Raw genomic sequence first — 27,588 nt, forward strand, 5'->3', positions numbered from 1 at the left:
TTCATCCTTTTTCCTATCAACCCATCCATTCATCCATTATAACATCTTCATCCCTATACTTGATTGATCGTCATTACATACTATACACACCACTGCGGATCTTACTCATAACGAATCGACAAGACAAGACAATACTATCTGTAAAGACTGACCACTGGTTGATCATCTTGAACACGTCCCTACGTATACTACACTACACACTCATTTGAACATCACGACACTTGAACGTAAATCAGCATACACATACATAATCATAACCTATCGTAAGTGATCGCTCGAGTTGTACAGGTAATCTGAGCGAATCGCTGATGTCTCGATGCTATATCATTAAAATAGATCATGCCTAGAATCCCCGTCCGAACGACACCGTATCACGCATTACCGCGATGTACCCGACATTACAAGTCCAAGCGTGATCTGATCCTACGTGCATTGGGCAAAGCATCTTTCATCAATGGATCTCAATTCGTCATCGCGTGGATATCACCCAAGGGAGATACAGACATATTCGCTTCAGAGCTCTTACAGTCCGCTGTGAAAGATACCAACGGTAACGGGTCCGGAGGGGTATTGAACAAGAAAGAATTGGAGAAAGAAGCAGCTAGGGTGAAACAGGAAATGAGTAGGAGATGGGATGAGATTAGACGGATGGAAGAGAAAGGTGAACAACCACCTTCTTTACCCGATGACGATCTTGCTATCGAAGAGAACGATAACGACAATGAAAACGAAGATAACGAAGAGGTCGATCCTGATAGGACCATGGTAGATGAAGGAGAAGGTTCGGAACAAATCGAAATCTCTACCTTGGATACTCCCTTAAAAGCCAATGGCACTGGTTTAGGTATTAACAGCGTTACCATCAACAGCAACAAGAAACTATCACCTAACACCACTACGGCTGGTGGTATGTACTCTACTTTCCCCATGACTTCAGCCATCACCCCAAGATCATCGACTCCATCTTCGGCTTCTGCCAACAACGTGCCTATGGAAAGTATTGTATTGAAACCTGAACAAATCGAGGGATTCTACATGGACAGATTCACAAACTTGCAACAACAGACATGCAAGTTGGTCGTGAAAGCTTGGATCAAAATTATCGAACCTAAGAAACAGATGAAGTTCCCATATAATAAAGGAGAAGATTTCAAACCTAGTTGGTGGCCTGAAGGTGTCAAACATCGTGAACCCGATCATTTGCCTAAAGATGAACGGAAATTACTTTTAATGTCAATTATTCGAAATCCATCAGTAAACGTGGCTAGGTTACAACTTTCTACAGCTGAAACTAGCGCTTTGATTTCTGCTTCGAAACTTGCCATCTTAAGGGAGATTTACATAGTAGCAAAAGAGGAAGAAAGAAGAAGACAGATTGGTGATACATCTTCGGATCTGACTATTGAATTGCCCATTATCAACCAACCCTCCAACGCTTCTCCCGAACCTTCTATAGGAGACAAGAGATCTCATTCTTCGATTACGACATCGGATAACAAAGAAAATATAAATTACGATTTATCTGTTCACCATGGTCATGGACATACATCCAAAAAATCCAAGACTCATCCTAGATTACCTGTATTGACTTTATCCGCTCAGCAATTGAACCACAATGGTGGACATGGACATGGACAATATACACCATACGATTCACCATACACAACTTCACCTTCACCTTTCGCTTTCACCCATGCTCCTCATGCTCAACATTTATCACCACATGTATGGGGTGAGAATCGATTATCTACATCTACAACTAGCGCTTCATCCACGAATACAGCTACTTTATCACCTTATGGATATGCTGCTTCGGATGTTCATTCAGATTACTCTAGATCACCTAATCCCGATCAACAACAGCAACAACAACAACAAAGACAGTATACGAATCAACATCACTTGGCACCAATCTTGACTCATCACCCCGAGGGAACTGCAAACAGTAATGGCGCTCCATCACCTGTTGATTCTCCTTTCCCGATCCAAGGTCAAGGGCAACCTAATTCCGCTGGATATTTCCAAGCTCAACAGCAGAATCAGAGAGGTATACCAACCGGGTATATGCAACAGCAGCAGATGGAGTATCTACATCACCACCACCATCACCAACAACAGCAACAGGAAGCTTATGGATTCCAATCCCCCTATATCGCTGAACAAGGTTGGGAAGGTCAGTATTCACAGGCTGCGTAAAACCCAGGTGAATGAGGGGATGTTATGCGCTTGCTTTCGTAAATTGTTTGGTTTTTTTGGTCTTTTGCTTTTTTCCACACTTATTTTGCTGGACAATATAATCGTCATTGTTATTCTGTTTGTCATTTGTCATCTGTCAACCTAACAAATCTAAAGCATCTTTTACCCCAATACATACTTTTATACCCGTACCGTATCAGTAAATGCCCCTTATAACGAAACATGTCACCTATGAATCTATCAAAACGATCCGTTGAATGTCCAAGTCGCGCGAATAGAGATTGAACAATGTATGTATCCATGTGCATGAGCGATATCGATATATGTAACGTTTTAAAGGTCTACCTTTGTAAATACGATGAATGATATGGCAAAATTTACCTTTGTAAATATGATGAATGATATGGCAATAAGCAATTGTATATAATCTAGGTATATAAGAACAGAAGCAAGATTAATACCAGAAACGAGGAAGAACGTATAGATATCGTTATATGTCATATATGAATGTATTAATTGATCGTATGAACGGTAGTGAGTGTACCAGAAATGAATGAAATGAACGTCCAAAAAAGAAAATTTCTATAAGTAAGGTAGATATATATATACAACTGAGCAAGCAAGTAACCCATAGACCTGGTTTGGTTTAATGAGGAACTATAGGAGCTGGTTTTAGGATTCGTTCATTTTCGATCCTCTCCTTCTCCTTCAAACCCTTTCTTTTCTTTTTACCACCAACCTCTCTGATTTGAACCGATCCTGACTTTTCTAGCACTTCTTTTAATTCACCTTTGTCCCTCAGATCTAGGATATCATGATATGATCCCAAAGTTTTACCTTGAAGTACCAACTGAGGTAAATCCTTTTCGCTTTCGATACCTAATAACCTGGTGAAGAGTGGGATAATCACTTGATGATCCCTTCGTTGATCGACATCAATCATCAATGGTGAAGGTGAAATTTTATATTCCGACAAGATCCTCTTAATTTCTCGATGGTATGGATCCCTCATTTTACCAATCAACACTAAAGGGTACATGATGTTAATCTCATTTTGAAGTAAGAGCAGATCTTCTCGAGCGTTGGGATGGGTAGGATCGAAATCTAACACAGTATGAGGATTTATGGGTTTGGTCGGATCAAGAGATGGTAGGGCATTGGCTGTGGTAGAGGTGACGAACTGGAATCCCAAATTTCCAAACCGAACATCAGCACCGAGACTAGCACTAGGATATCATTGACGTTTGTCTATGATAATTCCACTTACACTGATCAAAGCAGCGAATTCCTCTTGAACATTTTCGAATTCCAGTCCTTTACCTAAGACCACCGTACTTTGTACGGCCGCCTCGGCCTGACGAGCATCATCAATCTCACTTGCCATCAAGGGGTACTGGTCTGCCGACTGAGGTTGATTCACGTATCTCTTAGAAAAGGCAAGTTCCCTCTGCTGCTTGATAAGGTGATCCATGTGATTCGCATGGGACATCGCTCGATTGAGCAATACCAACCCAAAGGTGAATACGCAGACGCCAATCAATAGGATGGGTCTTAACCGACGAGGTATCCGAAGTAAGTAGGATAAGGTAGTTTGATAAGAAGGGTTTCCTGCACCGTATGGATTAGTGATAGGATGGGTTTTAGTCTATACACACAGAAAGTAAAAAGCATGATCAGCATTCAGACCATCACAATGAAATCATCATTTATCGACAATCGAACAGTACTTTCGTGCTCACCTTGGCATCATAAGCGAAATAACTACTGTGACTCTTATTTTTCTCTATAGGGTGTCCTTTGGGTGTATGAGCGGGGGACGAGATGGGACTAGTAGCATATTCCGATAGACTGTACATCTTGGATCGGAGTGGATGATGGGGAGGTAACAATGGGAATCTTGAACCGGCAGATCCAGAGGTCGAGGTCGAAGCGGAAGTGGAAGTCGAGGTGGAACCTTGGAAAGGGATGATCAACTTGGGCGTGGGTTGTTGAGACATTAAGGATAAGATCGAATGATCAGATGTCATTTTGGGAGTAGTGAGAAGATTTTTGGCTTGATCTCTCTCTGAGCTATCCACGATATCCGGCGTCATAATCTCAGAGGTGGTCGAAGAGGTCGAACTTGCAGGTGAGGAGTCGTCACCATAAAGATCGGAAGGTAAGAGCGGTGGTAATCCCATTGGAGAGCTGTTGCCTGAGGATGTAGCAGGATCACTCAACGAAGATCGATGGTAAGAGTATCGATGAGGTGGTTTAGGGAGATCTGAGATACCAGACATTTCGGCGAAAGGTGGTGAGAGTGGTGGTGTATGAGGAAGAGTGTAGGTAGGATAAGCTTGTCGAAAGTTGGTGTTTGTGTTTCGTGACTGCGCGTCGAACGAAAGTACAGATAAGAATGAAGTGAGTGTCAGCTGACAGAAATGGGTGATTCTTGCAGAGAGTTGAGTTGAAGAAATAAAGAAGGAAAATAATCGAAAGGAATGTGGATTTGGAAGATAATAAGGAAAGAACAAAGGTGGGTTAGTGGATGGAAAGGGAAGGGAAGGGAAGGAACAAAGAGAACGATGTGGTGATCTCCTTTTGTATGTTTAGTGTGAGAATATATAGACTGATATGCAGATATGGTGCGTATGGTGTGTTTTCTAAAGGAGGGTGTAACAATGGGCCATCTTTTGTAGATTTGAATCTCATTTGACAATCACCCATCAATGATGTGACTGATGCGCAGTCGGTGTTTGCGTTGATGGCGATTGGGGGAATCGGGATGAAACCGTTTTATACATCAACGCCAAAGCGTATAAGACCATCGCCATCATCGTCGTCGTCTTTCTGAGGGATGACACCCAAGGGAACTCATTTATCGAGACCGAAATAGCCCGGTGTCAGTGTCGATGTCGGTGTAACCGATCAAGGACAGTGACAGACAATGAAAGGGATGTTGGTTTTTTTGATATGTCTTGCTCGGAGACGACGGGGTAAGCGAGTAAGAGATAAGGACTTTTGGTCGGTCGTGTGTGTTTGATGGGATGATAACAACGCTTTGACCATCTTTGCGAACTAAAAACGTTTCATATCCTACTTGTACTGACCCGACTCCCCGGCGGTACATTCGATTTGATCCTTAATTTGATAATCATGGTAGATATCGCTTCCGATCCGTTCGACTGAGGGTGACCATAGTTTGATGGCCGGATCTCATTTTCATGTAAAACACCCTCCTCCAAGCGACAAGGAAAAGAAGGAAATAGAAGTGACAAAATGGTACGGAAGTAAATTTAGGAAAACGAATACAGAACTTACCATGACAACGGTCCGTGCGGTGTTCATTTCAGGATTTGAACGTATATCTCTATGGTTTTCGTTTTGTATCCGATAAGTTGAAAAGGTCCAGCCATAATCAAGTATATAGCTCGTCGTGAATGTATGATAGTCGCTCCTCCAGGTTGCTGTTGAGGTGTCGGTGATGACAGAGACAAAGAGACAACGTCTATCCTATATATATCAAGTAACTTGATTAGTCCTAGTCATACTGATTTGATCAACAATAAACAAGAAGATGTAAAAGCCTCCTAAGAGAATAGAAAGCCTCAAACATTCTACATCAAACATACAAAATAATCGAGAGTAACTTCTATGTTTGGCTTATCTATCTGATCTCCCGTTCATATTTCCATTTGAAGATGGATGAGAGGGATGCGGAGCATAATCGAAGGATTTGAGGAATAAGCTTGAATAGATGATGGAGAACTCACCTATTCAAATTTGACGGGTAAAACTTTACTATCCACTAACCAACGAGTGAGTAGGCAAGGTACGAATCCTTCAAGATATTGAGTTTCTTTCAATGTGTTTGTACCTTGATATATTCAAATAATGAATGAATGGTATAATATGGTGTGATTCAGAGCCGTAATATGTCTGATCGACAGACAAACCAGCCTAAATAAGCTCCCTTTCCTATCTCCACGAGCAGGAATGATCGAGATGAAAGAATTTGATTGATATGGTATGTTGTATGATCTCAGTTGAGATTGAAATGGTAACTTGAATTGACTTGCACGATTTGATCTGATTTTGACTGGCTGTTCTTTGTCCTAGGCAAGGCCAAGGAAGTCTATTGATATTCTACTTCCTAGCTGCGTTTCCGAGTGAGACAATTATCCTTGTTGTGTATCTTTTCCCAAATTGGACAAGTCAATTCAATTCAGATTTCTACACATCGAAGAGACGAACGTGGATGTCGAAGTATTCGAGTGAAGAGTGATTCTCTACCATAATTCTATATAAAGCATTCACATCTTTATTTATCTTTATAACATCGTAAACTGCACGATAATCTATGAACGAATCTACTTTCTCATAGCAAGTTGTTACAGTTACCGACACATCATCAGGCATCGTTCCTGAGAAAACCTGAAAATCTAAAAACCCAAAATTCAAACAAAACTCAGATCATCTGCGTGGGTACGATGGCGCTGCAGAAAAACTGCATCTTTCTCAGGGTAGCAGTTGTTAACTGGTAGTAAGGGCTTTGGGCTATGACAGTCTTTTGGATCTCCCGTTTATACCTGTGGGTGTGATTGCGGGTAACAAGGGAAATCCAAATTCACACTACAAGACTACGGTAAAGCAAGTACTGAACCCTGTCAATCGGTGTATGTACAATCATAAGCTGTACGAGAGGTTTGAGATCGGAATTGGCATTTTCATATATCACGGCGTATGATGATTCCTCTGGTATTGTATGTAATATTACATGATTTCGACGTGCGGATGCACACAATTCTGTCGACCTAACTAACGGAGGAGAGATTCAAAGGAACTTCATCGTACCTAAGTGACTTGCACAAGGCCAAAGCCTGTTCAGAGCACCAGTTTTGCCGAGACATATAGAGTGATTTGAGTGATAAGCAGAGAGTTTTTACGTTAACTATGGCACTGCGCACGTGAAAGAGCGGGAACGGAAAGCCTACAAGCCCATAAAAGCCACTGACGATATCCTCTTCCGGACACTTCGAAAGATTCCCAGTACTTGGACAACTCAACTTTGTTCATTGTGTCTCGGGATATCGTCGGTTCACGTTTTTTATACACAACTGTATAGAGGTGCTCACCCCGCAGTCATACCATATTATACAGTACGTGAGTACGTGAGATCTTATCCTTCTTTTCACCATACCCGCTACTGTATGCTCTTGTTACTTGCTCAGATACCTCCTTGCTCAACTACCACGAGTTATGTAAGCGAAGAAGCCACTTACAATACTTGCTGGATCACTTCGATGACGCTGAAGCTCATGATCATATGGGCACCGTATCGCTTGTCGTGAAGATGGTGATCACGATCACGGTCTCGTTCAAGGCGATCGCAGATGTATAGACAATATCGACATTACTTCCGTTCGCTTACAATCCCAGATGACGCATGCTTTGATAAGTCAGCACTTGAACAATTTGACAAGACCAGGCAATCTGAAGATAGGTGAAAATGACACTTGAGCAAGGCATGAGAAAGTTATCTTCTGGCACATGGCTTCGACAGGCACAAGGCTTGGTTAGTTGCGAAAGTTAGATAGATAAGGTGTAAAGTTTAGACTCTAGCTGCTTGTGGCTCGATCACTCTTCCCAATATTCAGTCTCTATCTCGTTGATACTCGCGTACTGTTGCTCAGCAAGGCTACACTCATCCTTATCTGAACATGGAATGTAGGTTTAAAGTTCCCACCTCGGCACGGACGCGAATAACCTCATTTTGGCTTGAAGATAAATCTCCGAAGTGAGTAGAGTAGCCGGCATTAGCACTGGCCCATGAAGGAAGCCATCAGTGACGAGTGTGACAATCATATATATAACAGGTGTGAATGTGTAAAGAGCTGAATCCATATGGAAGGCAAGCTTATCGATACTCTCTGCTCACACCTATCTGACGTAAGACATTTAAGCATACGAGTGCGGAATGTGAATATCATCTTCGGAAGTAGCCGCGCTTAACGACTATAACCGTGAGGGCGAACACACATCCGACCACTTTACTCAACTACTTAGTCGACTTCTTGATCTAGATCCTTCATTCCTTATCGATGTTGTCACCTGACATACCCTTTCATGTGTTCTTATATACATCACTAACACATCATACACTACACTCTATCCACACAGAATGTCAGAAGACTCATGGCTCTCACCCACCTCAATCGAAGAATGGTGGTCAACCCCTTCTCAAACAGGTATCAAGAGACCTTATTCAGCCGACACAGTCGCATCACTCCGAGATGTGTTTCCAGAGAATCACCATTCAAACGCTATGGCCCTCAAGCTCAGAAGTATCTTCGAGAGAGTACAGAAAGACAAATCCGTCAATCTGACTACTAGCGTGATCGATCCTGTCACTGCGCAGATCATGGCCGAAGTTGGTTTTGGTGAGTTCCTCGTCTGGACTATCATAAGTATAGGTAGCTGATAAGTGTTGTTCGGGCTGGCCTCATATGAATAGAAACGTTATATGTATCCGGTGGGATGTCAGCTAATACAGATACAGCGACGGATGATCCTGGACCTGATCTTGTAAGTGTCTAACATCCTAAACTGTCTATCGTCTATTACAATGTACGAGTAATTGATGATGTTCCGCAATGGACTATATTGATTAGGCAGATTACACATACGACACCGTTCCAAAGAAAGTAGCAACCATCTATCGATCCCAGCTCCTTCACTCACGTACGGCTAGAGTAAATAAGACGGGTAAAGAGGAAATACCTTTGTTACCTATCATCGCAGATGCAGATTCAGGTCATGGTCAACATACAGCAATCATGAAATTGGTTAAACTATTCGTCCAAAGTGGTGTATCGGGATTTCATTTGGATGATTTGGTTTCGGGAGTTAAAAGACATGATGGTAAAGATGGATTATCAAGTGTTTTGGTACCTACCGGTGAATATTTGAGGAGATTGGTAGCTGCGAAATTACAACTGGATATAATGGGGTAAGGTAAACACCCTTACGGCATACCAAAGTCAAGCTTAGCTGATAAGATATTGTATTGGGCTGTACGACTGATCAGATCCGAAGTAATTTCAATTGCTCGAACTGATGCCCAGACAGCCACCCACATCACATCGACTATCGACCACCGAGATCGACCTTTCATCCTGGGTGCTACGGTCCCTCTGAAACAGCATTTCATCCATACCGAAGGAAATTCAGCAAGGGAAGAATGGAAGAGAGAAGCTAAATTATCTACTCTGGATGATCATTTCCAATCATCCTATCCGGATCTATTTGATCAATTCAAAGAAGAAACTTCAAAAATGAACGTATCTGAAGCACTTTTGATAGCTCAAAAGCTCGTTTCTTCTTTTTACTGGAACTATGAGAGTCCCCGAACTTCCGAGGGATGGTACGCTTTCAAAGGTGGTGTTCAAGCTGCTGTGAGCAGAGCCAACGTAGCTGCCAATATCTCTGATGTCGTATGGGCCTGTGCGCACGGATACAATCCGGATAGGGCAGAAGCGTTTGCCAAAGGTGTTCAGGAGGTACATGAAGGTAAATGGATGGCTTATAATGTAACAGGTGGATTCCCAGATGATGGTGGGTTTGTAAATCTTTCGGATCATTCATTTATACTTATCAGAGTAAAGAGAGTTGATTGGCTATTCGCAGGTTCAGCAGATGAACAAGTCAAAAATATACCTTCCCAATTATCTTCCTTAGGATACGTGTGGCTCTTCTTACCTATAGCCGGATTGACAACAGTTGGATTAGGTTCTCAAACAGCTATGAAATCTATCAAAGAACATGGACTGTACGGTTATCTGTCTCAGGTGTCTCGACCTGCTGCAAGACATGCGGCTGCGGCCGATGGGACAAGTCCAGAATGGTGGTGGAAAGTCATGGGTAAATTGGCGGATGACGCTGCGGATGCTATTGGCGAGGGGTTATAGATTTATACATACATAGATGTCGATATAGATGTACATGTGGTCTGTGGTCTTGGCATTGGCATTGGCTCGAGTCAACTGTGAGTCAACCGGTAAAAAAGGTGACACCTTATTCTGTACGGTGGATAAAGGAGGATGGTGTGTAGTCTGCTGCAGGGACTGACCACGATGAGTAGATGTTTGGTAGTTGAATAGATATCAATACGTCCAATAAATATCACGTGGAGTAAATATCACGTCGGATAGGTGTCGACACATCGAGTAGTCACTGGTGTGCCGAGTAGTAGCTCAACACGTCGAGTAGCCATCATAGCATACCTTTTGTAGACCAGCAACCGTAATGATATTCATGTTAGGTAAGGACAGTTGCTGTTCCCCAAGGAAGATGGTATAAGCATTTGACAGCGTCCGAAAAAATTTATCGGACTGCATCGTAAGTTTTCAAACGGTGAATCGGGTGTATTGTCCTATCAGATTCCGTATGATTGACCGAAACGAGAATACATACGAAATATCATGCATGCATGTCCGCGGATAGATCTATACAAGACGGTCATTGGCTCATCTCACTGCCCACCATTCTTAGCTTTCTCCTCGAACTTCTTTTTCATCTCGAAATAATTGGTGTGTAATCCGCATTCCGTCTTGGACTTCCCTTGCCATCTACCGCTTCTCTCTCCTGCGTCGTTGTTAATGGCGTTAGGATCGGGAGGTGCGGTGGAATGAACATCACCTATCGACCTATATCCCTGGTCCAGCAATGGGTTGTAGGGGACGTTCCTAGTACCATAACAAGCATTAGTCATTTAGTCTCATAATATGATGAGCCCACCAAATGATGATACTGACTCTTTATCCACGTAATCTTTCACTTCTTTATACCCCCAACTTATCAACGGATTTACCTTGATCAAACCCCTCTCATCCACTTCTAGAACTTTCAAATTCGCTCTATCCGACCCCTGAGACCTCCTTCGTCCAGTGATCACCGCCCTCACGCCCAACTCCTGATACGCCCTAGCGGCAGGTTCGACCTTGACGAGGTAATCATAACTCGCCTCGTCGGTTTCCCATAACTTCTCGCCGTATTTTCCAGCGAACTCTTCGGCGGTGTCTGCACCCTGGGGTTTGTAGGTGTGCAACTCGGCGAGATAGTTTTCAGAGGCTGTTTGGGAGAGTTGGAGAGTTTCGGGGAAGTGGTGGAGGGTATCAATAAATATCTACAAGTGTCGCGAAACATGTCAGTTGTATGTCCGTTGTATGTCCATGTTCAGCTGACATTGTTATATGAACAAAATCATGAGTACCCACCAATGGCACAAGATGGATCTCTTCCCTCTCCTGTGATATCTTCGATAACATATCCAAAGCGGCTGTACCGGTCCTACATGAATGCCAACCTGATCAGCAACCTAATCTTCTCTATTTGCCGTCTGACATCTACTCACAAGCCAAAAGCAGTGGTCTGATACAATCCATCCAGATTATCAATAGCCCATCTCAGTATATCCTGAGGTGATTTGTTCTCCAATTCAAGGTTGAACTTTTCGATATCCTCGGGAGTATATTGGGGTGTGAGGATTTCGCTATTCGTCATTGTCAAAATAGTGTAGTGGTTGTGGTTATAGTGAGATGATTGAAAGGTATGATTCGTATTTCGTTAGTCTACATATATTTCTGGTGGGTCGTATATGATCCCTTTGTCAGTATTTATATGTTGAGATGATGTTGAGATGATGTTGATGCATGCTGAATAATCACTTTGATTTGGTGCAACAAAATAACCAAGTCTCAACTTTTTTACGACGAGTGCAATTCCAGATAAATCCATTCCATCCGGAAGAGGTGATGTGATGGTGCAGATTTGGGAATTACTGGTATCTGATTACGTCACATGAGGGAACATGTGCTCACCACGTGTTCTGGATATCTCGGTAAACCCAGCATAAACTATTGACGTGGAGGAGACACGAAACGATCACCTCCACGCTGGATTGAATGTTGGGTGATAAAAAGTCAAGAATATCAAAGAACAGCTTAGAAATAACGAGACCAACAGCGACAAGTCTTGGTTTCCTCTGGTCACACCATCAACGTGTCAATCACCCTCATGCTCACCACATTCTGAGCGACTCGTTTGATATCCGTCAATACTCTCACCCTAATCTCAGACAGCTCACCAAATCCGATATAGGAAAGTAGAACGGAGCGTTCGTCATGCGTCCATCGCATATATTCTCCCTCCTGCTACTGCTGCTAGCCCCAGCTATACAGGCGGCGGTCCTGGCGATAGATTACGGAGCGGAATTTACGAAATTATCATTGATCAAACCCGGTGTACCATTCGATGTGGTGCTGGACAAAGATAGTAAGAGAAAGATATCGAGTGTGGTAGGATGGAAGAGGGATGATAGGGTTTTTGGAGCAGAGGCTAAGATGGCTGTGAGTAGTATGAATCCCTATCATGCACATCCACTACTGACCTTTGTCGCTTGCTTAGGCCACACGTTTCCCCGACACTCATTTCCCATATGTCAAACCCCTTCTCGGATCCACTTCTCAACTTCAACTTCCCCTTCATCCTAATCAACCATCACTCACAGACGACGGTGTGCTCATCTTCCCTCATCCTTCTGCACCATCCCACATCTCCCCCTGCGCCTCTTCCCCCGACCAATTTTGGACACCTACTGCCTTGTTAGCTCATCAAATATCGTATTTCCGACATCTCGCCGAAACCCTCTTACCAGCTGGATCAACCGCCGAATCGATAAACCAGGTGATAGTGACCGTTCCAGCATGGTGGGATCATTATCAGCGCAAGGCGTATAAAGATGCATTGGAACTACAAGGGTTAAGTTGTTTAGCGATGATAGGGGAAGGTACCGGTGTAGCATTGAATTACGCCATGACTAGGACATTCCCAGATTACAACCTCGAGACTGGTGAGGGATCAAAGGAATATCATGTCATATATGACTCGGGTGCATTATCAACAACAGCTACAGTCTTGGCTTTTTATCAAACCAGTTATCTACCTACACCTAAATCGAAAACTCCCATAAACACCACACACATCGAAGTTCTCGGTACGGGATATGAACAAGTGGGTGGAGTATTGCTGGATGTTTCTATCCAAGATCTATTAGTTGAGGATTTCATCAAGAAGAGCGGTCAGAAAGGTGTTAAGAATGATAAGAAGGCTTTGGCGAAATTGGCAAGAGAAGCAAATAGAGTGAAACACATCTTGAGTGCTAACCAAGAGGCCAACGTAGCTGTGAGTGTGATGAGGTTTGACCAACGCAATATATGACAAATCATCGAAGTCATCATCCACATCCCTTTTCATCACAACTGACCTAATAAATCTCACACTCAGATCGAATCACTCTACAACGACGTCGACTATCGATCAAAGATCTCGCGAGCTTCCCTCGAATCGTCTCTCGAATCATCCATTCCCTTGTTTTCCCATCCCGTCACCTCAGCTCTCACTTCCGCTGAGCTGTCCCTCAACGACATCAACTCTGTCATCTTATTCGGGGGTAACACCAGGGTGCCTCTAGTTCAAAACACCTTGAAATCCGTGTTAGGTGGTAAAGACGATCTGATCGCTCAAAATGTAAATACCGACGAAGCTGCTGTGTTAGGTGCGGCTTATTACGGTGCAGCACTGAGCAGACAATTCAAGATGAAAAACCTCAACGTCACGGAAAGATCCTTCTACGACATCATCAAGGATGGCAAAGACGGCGAAGTCATCTTTGAGAAAGGAACTAAACTAGGTGAAAGGAAAATCTTGACTTTACCTGTACCTGCCAAAGGTGAAGATGAGGTAACCTTAGAATTCTCACAATCCACTCATCCTGCATCACCTGGACAATCGACAACGAAAGTGGAGAATGATCAAGCTCAGACTAAACCTATCTTAGCGTTGACGATCAACGACATTCAAAAATCGTTGAAGAATTTAACAACTCCTCAACCTGTCATTCAAGTTACGTTGAGACTCGATCCCAGGGGATATCTGTCAGTCGCCAACGCCGTTCTCACTTCCAACGTCACCGAACCTGAAGACAAGGAAGGCGGAGTGGCTGGTGCTTTGAAAGGATTATTCGGCGGTAAGAAGGATGACACCCCGTCAGAGGACAATACCACGGAGGATGATGAGGTACAGGATCAGACGAAGGATGCCAAGACAAAGTCTAAAAAGCAAAAGATAGCTTTGAGATTTAAAGAGAAACATATCGGTCTCAGACCCATGACAGGTGAAGAGAAGAGGACGACCCAAGCTAGGTAAGTGTAACTGCCTATTAACTTAGACTGGTTGATTCTTGGCGAGAAAGTGCTTCGGTTGCTGATGACCTTAATTTTTTCTTTTCGGCCAGACTCCAATCAATCGCAGCCTACGAATCCGCCAAATTCGCTCGTGAGGAAGCACGTAACCTCCTCGAAGGGTATTTATACCGATTATCAGGTCTACTTAGTCCCGATTCAGATATCAAGGCCTTGCATGAATATGCCACCCAAGCTGAGAGAGATAAGATCAGAGATCTGGTGGATAAGACGATGGAATGGTTGGGTGATCATGCCGAGACGGCTGATGAGAAGACTTTGAAAGGGAAGAGGTCGGATTTGGAGTGAGTGGGCTTTTCTGCAAATCAACGTCAATCCCTTCAAGTGGTCCATGAGAAGAGCGTTGATAATAAAGGAGAGACCATCCAATGAACCATTTCACCCCCCCCTCTACTCTTGATCATTGATGCCTTTCTGATACGAAACGGTACTAACTACGTTATTACCTCCCGTCAGATCCCTCGAACTACCCATCCTCAAACGATACAAAGAATACCTCCACCGACCCAAAGCTCTCGAAGCCTTCCAACAAGCAATGTTCGCCTCTCGCTCTTTCCTCAGTGAAGCTCGTAAGAATAATACGGAAGCTCTGAAAGCTGCTGGGTCGGCTACAGATGAAAATCCTGCTATACCACCTAAATATACTGAAGAAGAGTTGAAGGACGTGGAAGATCAGATGAAAGAGAATGAGCAGTGGATAGACGGGTTGATGAAAGACCAAGTGAAGATTGAAGATGATAAGACCAAGGATCCGGTTATCATGGCTGGGGATCTGGATGAGAGGGGTAAAAAGTTACAGATGACTGTGAGTCAGCCTAGCTATGCTCATTCCTACTTCGGGAGTTACCTTAACTTCAGGACTAATGCCTATCCATTCGAAATTACAGGTCCTCCGACTGATCAACAAGAAACCACCCCGTCGACCTCGGCCTTCTTCTTCATCTTCCTCCGCCACCACTTCGACGACACTAGCCAGCCCAACAGATCATGGACCGGAGGTAGTTGAGTCGACACATAGCGAGGCTATCCCTACCACCTCAATCACATTGGCCAAACCGACCGACAAAGGACCTGAACTGGAGGATGTCACTCAAGAGACGGGCAATAAGTTGGGTAAGACGTCTATCTCGAAAGCTGCTCCGACGGATAAAGGGCCAGATCCACCAAAGCATGTTGAGCTGTAGGTGGTTGAATTTTCAGAAGGATTGCATGAAGGAATAGAATGTTAGGTGTAGATGCGCAAAATGTGAATGCACAGTATAGCTCTCGGACCGCACTTGCACTTGCTGAATAGTACCCAGTCTGTCTCATCTTTCACCAACATATTCATAGTATACAACGTATGGATTGATCAACAAAATATCAACAAGACTGGTAGGTATAAGACGAATGCAGTGTATAATATATCCAAGCAAACTGATTCCAGGTTAAGTACGTCACGGCAAACTCATTCAAAAGTAGATGTCACATCCTCCTCCCCTTCCATATTCAACTCCTTCAACAACTCCGCCACTTCCTCTAAATCCTCTACATCCCTCTCTGCTCCTATCCTCGCGTAAGTTATCGGACAATCTATCGAATCACACAGAATTTTCTCTCCGGGAGGAGTAGAAGAGCACGACGCGCAGACTTTCTGTAAATCCAAAAGTTTCCGAGAGGCAAGCTGAGTACGGGATAGTAACGCATGGGTGGTAGTTGACGGATCGGATTGACATTCCATACAGAGTGCTGAATGAATGATCAAAGTCAGTTTCAGATGTTGTTGGATGGATCATGTGGACTTACCCGAAGACGAATCTACTCCACAGACTATACAGTGACTAGACTTGAAATGAGAGTCAATCCTCATCCCACCTCTACCTCTCGCTTTACCCCGACCCCTTCCCCTCCCCCTCCCTGTCGCTCGAGTCGCTTGGTCCATCTGATTCTCATACTTCGATACCCGCTTAGTCCGAGGCATCGTCTCAAACCACTTCTCCACGTCTGCTCCGACCAAGTTGAATATCCTAGATAAGGGCGGGATGAGCAGGTTCCGAATATAATATTCAGAATCTATCGATAGAGATCGATTGACCAGAAGCTCCTCGGGCATTCTGGCCCTTTCGATCAATCTTCGACCATCCGCATTGGAGATGATATACGGGACCCTTTCTCCGTATTGGGGCTCATCTCGAGGATCTTTGAGGATTCGTCGATAAGCCACAGCTGCTCCCGGTGGTGGAACGCCTTTCTCACTGTGTAATCATCATCATCATCATCAGCAAAATGGAGCATTGAAAGCTCGCAAATATATGACAGAATTCGAACTTACGAATACGATCCCAGCCTTACTTCCTTGGCAACAATGAAATCCTGTATGGATACTCTATTTTGTAAGATCTTTGTCCATTCCTGCCGACAAAAATCTTTGATCTGGGATAGGTCCTGGGTTCGGAACAACAACCTAAACACGGTGCAACAATCAGTCTGCGTAAATTTCTCGAGACAGCTCCAGCACAACTCACTTGAGACAGACTTCTTCGATCTTTTGTTGCGCAGGAAACCCATCTCTCCTGATAGTCTCGATACCTTTCGCATCGAAGGTGGGTTCGGTTTCATCCGGATGTTCGTATTTAAATCCAACATATCGTTTTTTGGCCATCAACACTGATCCCATGTAGACCTACGAGCATAGCACGAACATTCAGCTGAGATCATAGATGATTTGCAACGAGGTTCATCAACTGACCTTCTCGAATTTCAATTTCACAGGCTTCGGGTTCATAGCCGTCACAGCATCTGCGATGTCGTTACCGATCTTGAACGCTTGGTCTTTCGTACGTCCAGGTAAAGCCACGAAAAGGGAATCGGTATCACCGTAGACGACTTGGGCATCCCAATCAGGTCGAGAATGGATCAGTTCTTGAGCCTATGAATTTGTCAGCCCAGCTTCGGGTGTCAAACGGGATGTAACATAAGCTGACCTTTTCTAGAGTTTCTCTTCCCGTTTGCACGATAGAATCCGCTACTTCGATACATGGCATCCTACCGGAGTAGGTAGCACTGGTGTAGCCATACGTGACGTTCTGAAAAGTGAGTCAGTGAGGGAACTGACGATGTTGGAGGAGATACTCACGGCCATGAGCTTGAGACCCAGCTGTCTGGCATTCAACAGAGATGTAAGAGACTATTCAAATCACATCAGCCGCTGTGATACTCGAAGTGGGCAGATCCATATGCCTCACCTTGTCACCCCTTGCTCCTTTCATAGCATGTTTCACCATCACTCGAGTATCTAGTATCTCGCCCAACATCTTGGCTAAGAGACTCTTTCGGACGGCGGGTTTCACAAAGATCATTCCATTTGGAGTGACTGGATGAAGTGAGTTTGATATTTAGCTCATCCCTCCTGATGTCGGAGCGTCAGACAGTAAAGACATCGACTCACCGGTAAGATAATCCTTCAGCAGCTCCAACAACCCATCAGCGACCTTCAACTCCGTAAACCCAAATTTATTCGTCCCTTTAAATTTCTCCACTCTGCCTAAACAGGTCGAAAAGCAGATATTATACGCTATCATGATTGACGGATATAATGACTGGAAATCCAACACCAGGATCGGATGGGTATAGTATTTCGACTCAGGCTCGGCGATGAGTGGAACAGCGAAAGGGGCATTTTGTAGTCCGACCTAAACAACGATTGATTAGGTCAGATTTACCATACGAGCAACTTATCAGATTCTTGGTGTAGCACACTCACCTGCTCTTTGGAAGGCGAGACTAGCACAAAACTCTCAGGCTTAGCGATTCTGAACATGAACGATTCGACCTTGTATTGTGATCCTCTGAACATGACAGATGCAAAATCTACTCCAAACACTCGAGCGAACTCGCTGAGAGTCACTTGCACATATCAGCTTGACTCCACGGCCAACCTGTGCCATTTGCCGAGATGACTCACGCATTCTTGGTGATGATCTCCGCAGCGTCGACGATCTCCATATAAATTACAACTCTCTGGAAAAAGTACTTCAACACTCGATAGGTGTGCTCGGGGGTCTTACTCCTCCAAAGAGCAGTAAGGTTCGCAGGCGAATAGTGAGGAATTCTGATAGGAGTAAAATCGTCGTCAACGACATCCAGGTTGCTGCTTTGTACGACAGCTCGTAGATGCAACATACCTCTGATGGAGTAGATGGAAAACCACATTCTCAAAAGTATATTGATTCAGGTTGACTTCTGATCTACATATTCTCCATATATTCAATATATGTCGACCAGAAACCTTGAATGTCGATGTATGATGAGCCGAGTAACCATCTTTCTTGGGACCTGAATGTCCCGAGACGACACGTGAGAGTTGGTCCATCAAGTCGATAGCTGGAAAGAAGATCAAAATGTCAGCGGTAACATGTCATACCAAATAGGCTGTACAGGGAGCTGATCAAACAAATATGATACAATGACTCACAAAACTCTTCATTAGCTCTGCTGACCAAATATCCCCAGGACGAATTATGCAGTTCCCATCCCGCCAACACATCCGGATCCCAAGATTTGGTTATATCGATGATATGGTTGATCAGGTCCAGTTCACTATCAAAGATGTCACAAGGAATATTATCCTTATTCAACGTCCTCAATCTTGATTCATCCATCGTAGGAGATTTCAAGCATAGATATCCAGTATGATATCCTTTATGTACGGTATTATCAGGTAAAGTCGGATCGTCATTCTGATAACAGTAGAATACAGCAGTTATGGGATCTTTCTCCGGATCAGGCAAGAGCTGATGTCGTGATTGTGCTGTGAGGTTGTTATTAGCTGATGGGAATGTACAATCCGCGTACAAGTCTGGTCAGCTCACCAAAAACCTCGAGAGCTAGTACAGACATGTTCTGCTGTTCTCTCTCCGATTCTTTGGTTTTGCGCTTCTGCGAAAACTTGAAGCCGTATTTACTTTTCTGCGTTGGTTTTTCAAGCTATAAAAATTATCAGCCCTATATGGAGCTAATCCCTTCAGCAGAAGTTCGAGCTGCGTACCCACCTGAGAAGTGAGGTTTTTAAGGCTCTCGACTGAACACAGTCATTAGCTTACAGTAGATCTGCAGCATGATGCGTAAGTAACTCACTCTCGGCTTTTCTGGCATTATCTTCTTTCTCACACCACGTTCTGACTTCCCGATTGTTTGGAGGGGGGATTGAATACTCCCAGCCCAACTTCCAGCCATGCTTCCCCTTCTTGCCCCTCAACCATTTCCTACTTTTCAGTGGATCGTCGAAAGAATTCTCGAAGTCTTGCAAATCTCTGACTGAGTTCCCCTTCAGAGTGAACATCCTACCAGCGAACAACTTCGCTCGAGAAGGAACATCGACTGGATTGGAATAGTACGGCTGCTGATATATCGCAGAGGGAACACCGTTGGTTTCCATTGTGTTCTCAATTTCAGACCTGGTAGGTGGAGGTAAGTGGAACTGCCATGCATTCTTGGAATATTGGTGCTGGATAATACGTGTAGTGGTCGAGTCTGAATTCGTAGTGGGCTGAGAGGAGTGGCTGAGATCGGTGCTACCCGTTGATTTCGGTGTGGGAGTAGGAATAGAACGTATCAAAGGTTGTTGAGAAGCAATCGCAGGTGGTGGAGAAGCCAATCTGACCTTCTTTCTCGTACTGGGTAGATTAGGATTTCGTATAGCTGAGGATGGTACGAAAGTAGCACCGGGAGTAGTTTCCTCCTTCTCATCGTCGTTTTTAAACGTCGGCGTGAACGGTCTCTTCGTGCCTTTGAGTGTAGGCGTGAGGAATTGTACCTTGTCATTACCATTGGAACTAGCTGTAGAGCGAGTCGGGACGGAAGTGGGTGTTTTCTGATTCGGACGGAAGAAAGCATCGACCACATCCTGTTCTGGTAATTCCGCTTGGATCTCCTTCAGCTCATCTTTGGCATCTTGCAGATCTTCTTGACTTATGCCTAGCTTCTCGATTACGTCGTGTTGCAGGTTTGATACTTTTTCCAGCTCCAATTCCGCCTCTGGTGGAGACGACGAAGGTGATGATGATATATCCCCTACCGTCCGCCGCAATGGCGGTAGCATTATAGCATTCGGTGAATCAAATGGCAACGCGGTAATCTTCTTGGTTGGGGTGTTTAGCGGCGAGACAGACGATCGACCAGGTTTGGCGAAAAGATTTCGCATGAGTGTCGTTGGAGTAGGCTTTTCACTGACAGGAGTTTTGGGTTTGCTGGGTGTCACCGGCCGATTATCCCATGGGTTTTGAGGTGACGAAAGCGACATGGAAGATCGATCGACAATCGTACTGTCGGGTGTGACGTTGTCATCTGAGTACCGGGTCAGGGATCACTTTACTCACTCAAGATCACCTAAACCAGCCTGTTCCATCATTCTCCTCTGTCTTTCTACCCTTCTATCATACATTCCCCCACTGGACTGATAGCTGCCGCTCGTACTAGCCCTGGAACTCGGAGTGACAGATCCGGCCTGAAACCTGTTCTTACGGGGAGTGCTTTGATTACTACCAAAACCAGCTGCTACCGTTTGACGGAATAGCTCGTCCAACTCTTCGTCATCATACATCTCATCATCATCTTTGTTCTCCTCCTTTGCGACTCTTCGTGGCATTTGAGTGGCACGAAACTTTAGACCCTCTTCGGCATGATGTTTTACATCTTCCGCATGCCGTTTCGCATTATCATTTTCTTCGTCCGGATAATCATCAACTTCTCGATTCTCATCCTGAGCGTCGAGGTCAGAAGCATTTCGTGATATCATCCTAGCATTAACGTCTAAATCCACAGGAGCGTGTTGCGATGCTTGAGTCATGGCAAATACCTCGAAAGGGTTCTCCTCTCCTTCTTCCTCTGCTTCATCGGGTGGGTCTCCCTGGATCCCATTCGGCTCACCTTTCTCTCCGCCATTGTCGACAAAAACATTCTCTCCCTTGAGATTCACAATAGGGATCTCTGCTTCCGTTGGGGAAGAAGGTGGCTGTGCTCTAGGTGAGGAAGTAAGAGCGATGGATGCTTGAGCGGGGGACGATAGACCGTCAACCTGCGATGAAGTTTGATAAGACTTCGCAGATCGTCTAGACTTCTGAGTCGATTTTGGGGGACGGGGTGGTCGAGGCCAATGAGCTGAAACAGCCTGAAAGGTAGTCATGATCCACTACAACAATTGATCAGTTTGTGTCAGATTAATGGCAGGATAGTCAGCTGATCAAACTACGTGATTTTTACTCACCCGATCATAATTCCGTTTTTCACCGCTTTTCCCATTGATGATCTCGTTTGAAAACCCTTGAAAATTCAATTTCCCTCCCTTCCTCGTTCGTTCATCTTGCATTCTTTGTTGAATAAAATCCCACAATTCCTTTGATATCTTCCAACTCCCACCCGTATTTTCCTCTTCTTCTTGTGAATGATTTGGATCTTTGTATCCCAATTCTTTCATTGATCTACCTCCCATACCTCCTGAGCCAGGCATCATAGCGTCGCTACCCAGGCTCAAACCTTTGAGGGATCTTCGACGTCGCTCATCTTCCCATAATTCTGCGACTGCCGGAACGAGCTTTTCATTGGGATCTAAAGGCTGAAGTAACAGTTCGACGAAGTCGTGGTGTAAATTTCTGGGTTTCAGTCTATTCCGATTCAGTATATGATGAGGTAAGATATCAATTTCCAGTGGAGTAAACGTATCTTTTGATGGAGATAGGCCAATGTCATATAGCATGGACTCTGGGACGGATAATGAGTCGAAGATTTCGGGTGGTCCGTGAGGTGATGACGGTGGGGAGTCGTATGGATCGCCCTCTGCGGATAGTATGTTCACATATCAGCGATGTTCCGGGCAGAAAGGGAATGCAGGCTCTTGTCTTCTGAGCACACATACTACCTACCAGGTAATGGTTCCCTAAATTTCCCACCTCCCACTTCCAACCACCCACAGCCATACAGATCGAAATCACACATGAACTGCAGTACATGATTCATATGTGCTTCATGTGGTTGCCATGTCCTACCCAGAACAATCGGCTTTCTCAGCTGTTCCAACGCGGTATACAGTTTACCAGGATTCGCCAAAGACACTTTGAGAAAGTATGAATAACCAATATGATATCCGTAAAATGGGATCCCCTTGACCAGCATGACAGATACGACGTGTAGATGTTTCGGATCGACCCCTCCTCCATATTTGCTGGACGTCTGTGGATTCTGCCTTGAAGCTATACATATAGCGTGGTTGAGCGATACCGCGAATCTCTGACATATCTTAATAACCCTCTCTGGTCTCAATGGGTCTGACCCTCCTCCACTAGCTGAAGAAGAAGAGGAGGTCGATTCCATAGGGAAGGGGACGTAAAAGTAGGGGTAACATAGGTGTATATTCGCACAGATCTTCTGGAGCGATGGGGTAGTACCGAATATCCTCAAGACGGGTAACTTTTCAGGTAAGTTGCCAGGTGGTATTGCCGTGGAGAATCTCGATGGGACATAAAGCTCTCTCAGAGATGGCAGAGGCGATGATAGAGTCGATGTGATGTGGGTGATACGTAGTTTCAACACCGGCTCGGCAGGCGCTTGTGACTGTGTCGGATGCGGGTATGGCGAGGAGAATGAGGAGGGTCCGCCGGGATCGAAGGGCATCTTGGGCAGGTGTTATGGATAACGTTAGCGAGACAAATCTGAAGAGTACATGTTGATGGGCGATGATTGCGTGTCTGCACCGAGCCGAGGCGAGTAAATGCGAATAAGTTTCAGCAGGTCAATGCTACGGATATACGAGTAAGACTGAGGTGACACTTGTGTTGATGTTTTCGATCGACAAGTGGAGGTGGGTGTGGTCCATTCCGACAGCGGCGAACACCGCTCGGACTGGGTGGTAAGAAGAATAAATGGGTATGACGTAGCACGAGTAATAACATATGATCCGATTAAGCAAATTCACACTACGATTCCTTGGCATCATCACTCTCACAACCTTGGCATAGCCCCACTAGACAAGTCATACTGTAAAAACATCATCTCGTCCCATCTTTCAAATCATCACCTCCCTTCATCATCAGCATCCAACAAACAAAGTCAACATGTTGTCAAGCATATCCATACTATCAGCTATACTGCTACTCGCTGCGAGGGACGTCAGCGCAGCCATCTGTTATGACGGTTACGGTGAGTTCGACCGTTTCCTTCTGGTGGCGATTTCCGATCATCAGGTCACATCTCATCGCTAATTTTGACATTGAACGTCACAGGAAGACGATATTACTGTAACGGAGGACTATCATGGGGTGCAAGACTCGGTATTGGGCTTGGTATAGCGGCCGCCGTGATATTGCTTTTCAGTCTTTGCGGTTATTGGCGTAGAAAGTGAGTGAACAAGCTTTCAGTCAAACGAGGAAGCTATACGGACCGTTTCCGAGGTTGTAACACTTCAATTAGTGCTCAAAGGGCTTGGGGAGACGCTAATGGGCAGAAGGCATTTTCGGTGCTGCAACATGTGCTCGATGCTGACTTGCGTTTTCGGTTCTTTAGACAACTGAAGAACCAGTTTTCAAAATACCGACCCCCCGCTCTTCCTTACAACAACAATGACCAGAACGCTCAAAACCCATATGTCAACAACCCACCTCCTCCACAAGGACAATGGGGTCAAGGTCAGTCGTATTATGGTGATTCAAACTATAATGGCAACCCTTACGGAAACAACCCTACGGCTCCGGCTCAAGCTTATCAACCTTCGATGGCAGGACAGTACCAAGCCAGGAACTCGAACGAGAATGAGCATGAGCATGGGTACGAGTGGGAGCAAGCCAGAGAAGCTGAGAGGCTAGAGAGGGAGCAGGCTCAAGCCGCTAATGGTGCAAACGCCCCACCAGGATATGAGGTCGCTACGAGTGAGTCCAGCGTTTTCTGCTCCACGAGAGGAGAGAAGTGACTCCATCGGCATATCTTGCTGCTCAGAGTATAGGCTGATATTTACCTTTGCAGGCCCTCAAAACACCGGTGCTACCAATACAAACTACCAACCTCCTGCCGGTCCACCTCCAGCTAAAACTCACTAAGTCGTCTGCCTAAAATCTCATATTTACCGTTACCAACATCCAAGTATAATCATCACACGTAAATGTATATGTCAATCTCGAGTGACTCGTATAGACGGCTCGAAGAAGGGTGCCTCGGAAGGGAGAGAAAAGTGAATTTCGAGGGAATACACGTATATGGTTGAAGCGGTCTAGAAGTTTCGGTACATCTCCTCAATATATGTTTTCCATTTATAATAATCCTACGGTATGAATGTGGCCGTTCATTTTCGACTGAATACTTGCTATCCATGGTGACAGCAGTGGCAATATTCCAACGGCTTTGTGATGACAGGATGTCACCAGTAGTTGGGGATGACATCATCCGAGATAAGGATAACCTTGATACTCGATATCTGATGTCTCTGAGGTGCACCGCTTTGATTCCTCAGCTGTCCGAAACGGGACAACACCAAGGGCCGTGTACAATAAGCAAGCACGTTTGTTGATGATCTGAAACGAGACTGAACTAGTCGCTCGGAACATCCGTTCCGTGAGAAGATCAACAAGGCCAGGGTCTATATAGCATAGCATATTTAGCATCTTTGACTTGTCCGCGTTATTCGGTCAACATCAATCACCATCATCGACATCTACAACATTCCTTATCTTCTGAGACATCCGTACAGACACATGACATACATATCACACCTACATACCGACTCATTAATATATTCCAATAGACCATTCTCTTGTCCCAAACGCACGCACAATAGCACTCACGAAACAGCTCAATCTCTTATACCATGTCGTTCCTCAAATCATCTTCTGCTCCTCGACACAATCGCTCCCCTATCAAACCCTACATCCGCTCAATGCCTCATCTCCCATTCGAAGTATTCCTGTTACTACTCTCATACGACCAGTCGCCATCTGTCTTAGCCAAATTATGTTTACTCAATTCGGAGATATACAAAATAGTCATACGTTATCTGTACAGGAAGGTAGAACTGGATAAATTGAATTGGGAGAAGTTCCTATGGGGATTCGTAATTACCAGACCTAAGGAAGGGCCTGGCAGTTTCGTCTTTAAGCCTCCAAAGGAGTTGTTAGAAAGTATAAGCAAACACAGTAGGAAAGAGAGTGAAGATGATGCCAAGAAGAATAAGAGGAACTCCGATTCAACAACTTCGTCTGATCATAGTCAAAAGGAGAGAACACCTCGTCCGGAAGTAGAACCAAATCTAACGACTGAAAGTCGTAAACGAAATGCGTTCGAACTGATTAGGGTACTAGTCATCAATGATATACCGAACACAACAACCGCGCAGACGTTCTTACACATCGTCAATTCCACTCAAGATCGACATCAAGGGGTATTATTCGGAGGGGTAAGGAAGTTGATACTGCATCCACAAGTTCTGTATTCTTCTTCTCAATGGAGGCACATCAGCTCGAGGGGTATCCTGAACCAATATCAAAGGATACACGAACACGACTTCATCAAAGCTTTGCCGAATGCTATGCCGAGGCTAGGGCTGAAACGTGCAAAGGACAGATCGTTATTCATGTCAGATCAAGCTCTGGAAACTTCTAATTTAGGTCTGGACTCAACTGGATCATCATCCTTGGGTATCGAGAACGATAAAATACCTCATGATGACGATGGATTCGAGTTGGTAATATCAGGATCCCTCCGGAATCTATCCCACTATTACGCAACAAGAGGTATGAGCCTAGTCACCTCGGTTCATATACCTCAGGAATTCGTTTTCTCTCATTCCAAACAACTCTTAGGTGAAACATTAACATCCAATTGGAAAATATCAAAATTCACATGGCATGAGGTGACCTTGGAATCATTACCTTTCGTACCCAATGCGAAGAAAGTAGAATATCATTTCGTCCAACCTAGTGTTACAACTACGAGTGCCTTAGATGGAGGAATGGATACATTGTTATCTCGTGTGAATAGTATACGCTCGATATTGTTGGAAACAATCTCAAAAGGTTTAGATATAAAATACAAGTTTATCGGTACAGGTCTGGGAATCAAATTCGAGAATGATGAATCCGAGATAGACGTACAGGAAAGATTGATGGATCAAGTCAAGAATTCCGATCCAGGTCATACGTTAGGATCGTTGGTCATCCAAGATGAATTTTGGAATGATAATGTCACGTTCATCACTTCGACCAGTGGATTACTGTCAGTTGAAGAGAGGAATACAAGAGGTATAGATGGGCATGGAATCGGCGAATCAGGATGTGCATGTTATCCTGTCACCATTGCTGTGAAACCGAATGATGGTCAGGGACAACTACAATCCTTATCACCTCAGGACACTAGAAGAACAGAGAATGAAATGGGATTTCAACCGTACAGTCAATTTATACATAATTTATCAGGGTAAGATAGCATGGACAACAAAGCTGGACTTTACGAAAGGTACATCACATGTTGTAGATCACGTATAACGTATGAAATGGCACGATCTAGCCAGAAGTCGTTATCAAGCCCCATCAATTTGTATCTTTTCAAGCCTTCGCTGGGTGCTTGTTGTGTATATGTCGTACGATCTGGTTGTCTTCTTTCCTCGCAAGTCGCTCGTACATCATCAACCCAAGTAATTCTAAGAGCCGAAAGGATCTAGCAGGGGACGGGACGTAACTAGAAACGACCGCAAAGAAAGCAGAAGCCTGACATCAGGTGTCTTTGAGAAGTATACTGCATGGCCAATCGTGCATGAAGGTATATTAGGATAGACCAGAACGAGTACACCGGTTTCGCCACTGACCATTGTTATCTCTGTGTTTATCAGCTACTCGTACATCACATTTCACCAGATCGATCTAACAGACAGTCTCAAGCAAAAAAATCCCATCTCATTATTTGTATGTCGCGGACGAAGGCTTCGATAGAGGTGGTAACTTCGAGTTAGTCAATCATCGAAGGGGATACCTCCTGGCGGAAAACGAACCAGCCTCTCTACCAGCTTATGGCAAATGCGGGCTGATGTGAACAAACTGTACGCGGAGAATCTGGAGCTTCTTTCCCAAGATATCAGTCC

The 27,588-nt window shown here is 44.5% G+C and overlaps 8 protein-coding genes across 8 annotated transcripts; 5 read left to right on the plus strand and 3 right to left on the minus strand.

Annotated features, from left to right (window-relative positions):
- Positions 1-339: 339 nt before the first annotated feature.
- Positions 340-2,196, plus strand: L199_008253 (uncharacterized protein; the record flags this gene model as incomplete). The annotated part of the gene is made up of 1 exon (XM_064893935.1): positions 340-2,196. The coding sequence occupies one exon, from the start codon at positions 340-342 to the stop codon at positions 2,194-2,196; it is 1,857 nt and encodes a 618-aa protein (XP_064750007.1).
- Positions 2,197-2,842: 646 nt separating this feature from the next.
- Positions 2,843-4,475, minus strand: L199_008254 (uncharacterized protein; the record flags this gene model as incomplete). The annotated part of the gene is made up of 3 exons (XM_064893936.1): positions 2,843-3,376; positions 3,464-3,841; positions 3,936-4,475. The coding sequence occupies 3 exons, from the start codon at positions 4,473-4,475 to the stop codon at positions 2,843-2,845; spliced, it is 1,452 nt and encodes a 483-aa protein (XP_064750008.1).
- Positions 4,476-8,356: 3,881 nt separating this feature from the next.
- L199_008255 (isocitrate lyase) lies at positions 8,357-10,142 on the plus strand (the record flags this gene model as incomplete). The annotated part of the gene is made up of 5 exons (XM_064893937.1): positions 8,357-8,615; positions 8,690-8,760; positions 8,847-9,184; positions 9,263-9,789; positions 9,862-10,142. 5 exons carry the CDS (start codon positions 8,357-8,359, stop codon positions 10,140-10,142), a joined length of 1,476 nt encoding a protein of 491 aa, XP_064750009.1.
- Positions 10,143-10,705: 563 nt separating this feature from the next.
- On the minus strand, positions 10,706-11,736 carry L199_008256 (phosphoadenosine phosphosulfate reductase; the record flags this gene model as incomplete). The annotated part of the gene is made up of 4 exons (XM_064893938.1): positions 10,706-10,919; positions 10,989-11,359; positions 11,451-11,523; positions 11,588-11,736. The coding sequence occupies 4 exons, from the start codon at positions 11,734-11,736 to the stop codon at positions 10,706-10,708; spliced, it is 807 nt and encodes a 268-aa protein (XP_064750010.1).
- Positions 11,737-12,356: 620 nt separating this feature from the next.
- Positions 12,357-15,679, plus strand: L199_008257 (uncharacterized protein; the record flags this gene model as incomplete). Its single annotated transcript, XM_064893939.1, has 6 exons — positions 12,357-12,581; positions 12,640-13,416; positions 13,519-14,435; positions 14,528-14,779; positions 14,952-15,300; positions 15,383-15,679. 6 exons carry the CDS (start codon positions 12,357-12,359, stop codon positions 15,677-15,679), a joined length of 2,817 nt encoding a protein of 938 aa, XP_064750011.1.
- A 263-nt stretch (positions 15,680-15,942) lies between these two features.
- Positions 15,943-23,141, minus strand: L199_008258 (uncharacterized protein; the record flags this gene model as incomplete). Its single annotated transcript, XM_064893940.1, has 19 exons — positions 15,943-16,223; positions 16,281-16,729; positions 16,807-16,938; positions 17,000-17,157; positions 17,224-17,403; positions 17,459-17,560; positions 17,611-17,661; positions 17,720-17,847; positions 17,923-18,166; positions 18,238-18,370; positions 18,439-18,585; positions 18,659-18,857; positions 18,949-19,284; positions 19,346-19,460; positions 19,526-19,554; positions 19,611-20,797; positions 20,852-21,663; positions 21,739-22,307; positions 22,394-23,141. 19 exons carry the CDS (start codon positions 23,139-23,141, stop codon positions 15,943-15,945), a joined length of 6,000 nt encoding a protein of 1,999 aa, XP_064750012.1.
- A 440-nt stretch (positions 23,142-23,581) lies between these two features.
- L199_008259 (uncharacterized protein) lies at positions 23,582-24,559 on the plus strand (the record flags this gene model as incomplete). The annotated part of the gene is made up of 4 exons (XM_064893941.1): positions 23,582-23,666; positions 23,750-23,864; positions 24,030-24,391; positions 24,486-24,559. 4 exons carry the CDS (start codon positions 23,582-23,584, stop codon positions 24,557-24,559), a joined length of 636 nt encoding a protein of 211 aa, XP_064750013.1.
- Positions 24,560-25,323: 764 nt separating this feature from the next.
- L199_008260 (uncharacterized protein) lies at positions 25,324-26,931 on the plus strand (the record flags this gene model as incomplete). The annotated part of the gene is made up of 1 exon (XM_064893942.1): positions 25,324-26,931. The coding sequence occupies one exon, from the start codon at positions 25,324-25,326 to the stop codon at positions 26,929-26,931; it is 1,608 nt and encodes a 535-aa protein (XP_064750014.1).
- Positions 26,932-27,588: the final 657 nt, after the last annotated feature.

The sequence above is a fragment of the Kwoniella botswanensis genome, chromosome 3, assembly GCF_036426115.1.
Source record: "Kwoniella botswanensis chromosome 3, complete sequence".
NCBI classification, from domain to species: Eukaryota; Fungi; Basidiomycota; class Tremellomycetes; order Tremellales; family Cryptococcaceae; genus Kwoniella; species Kwoniella botswanensis.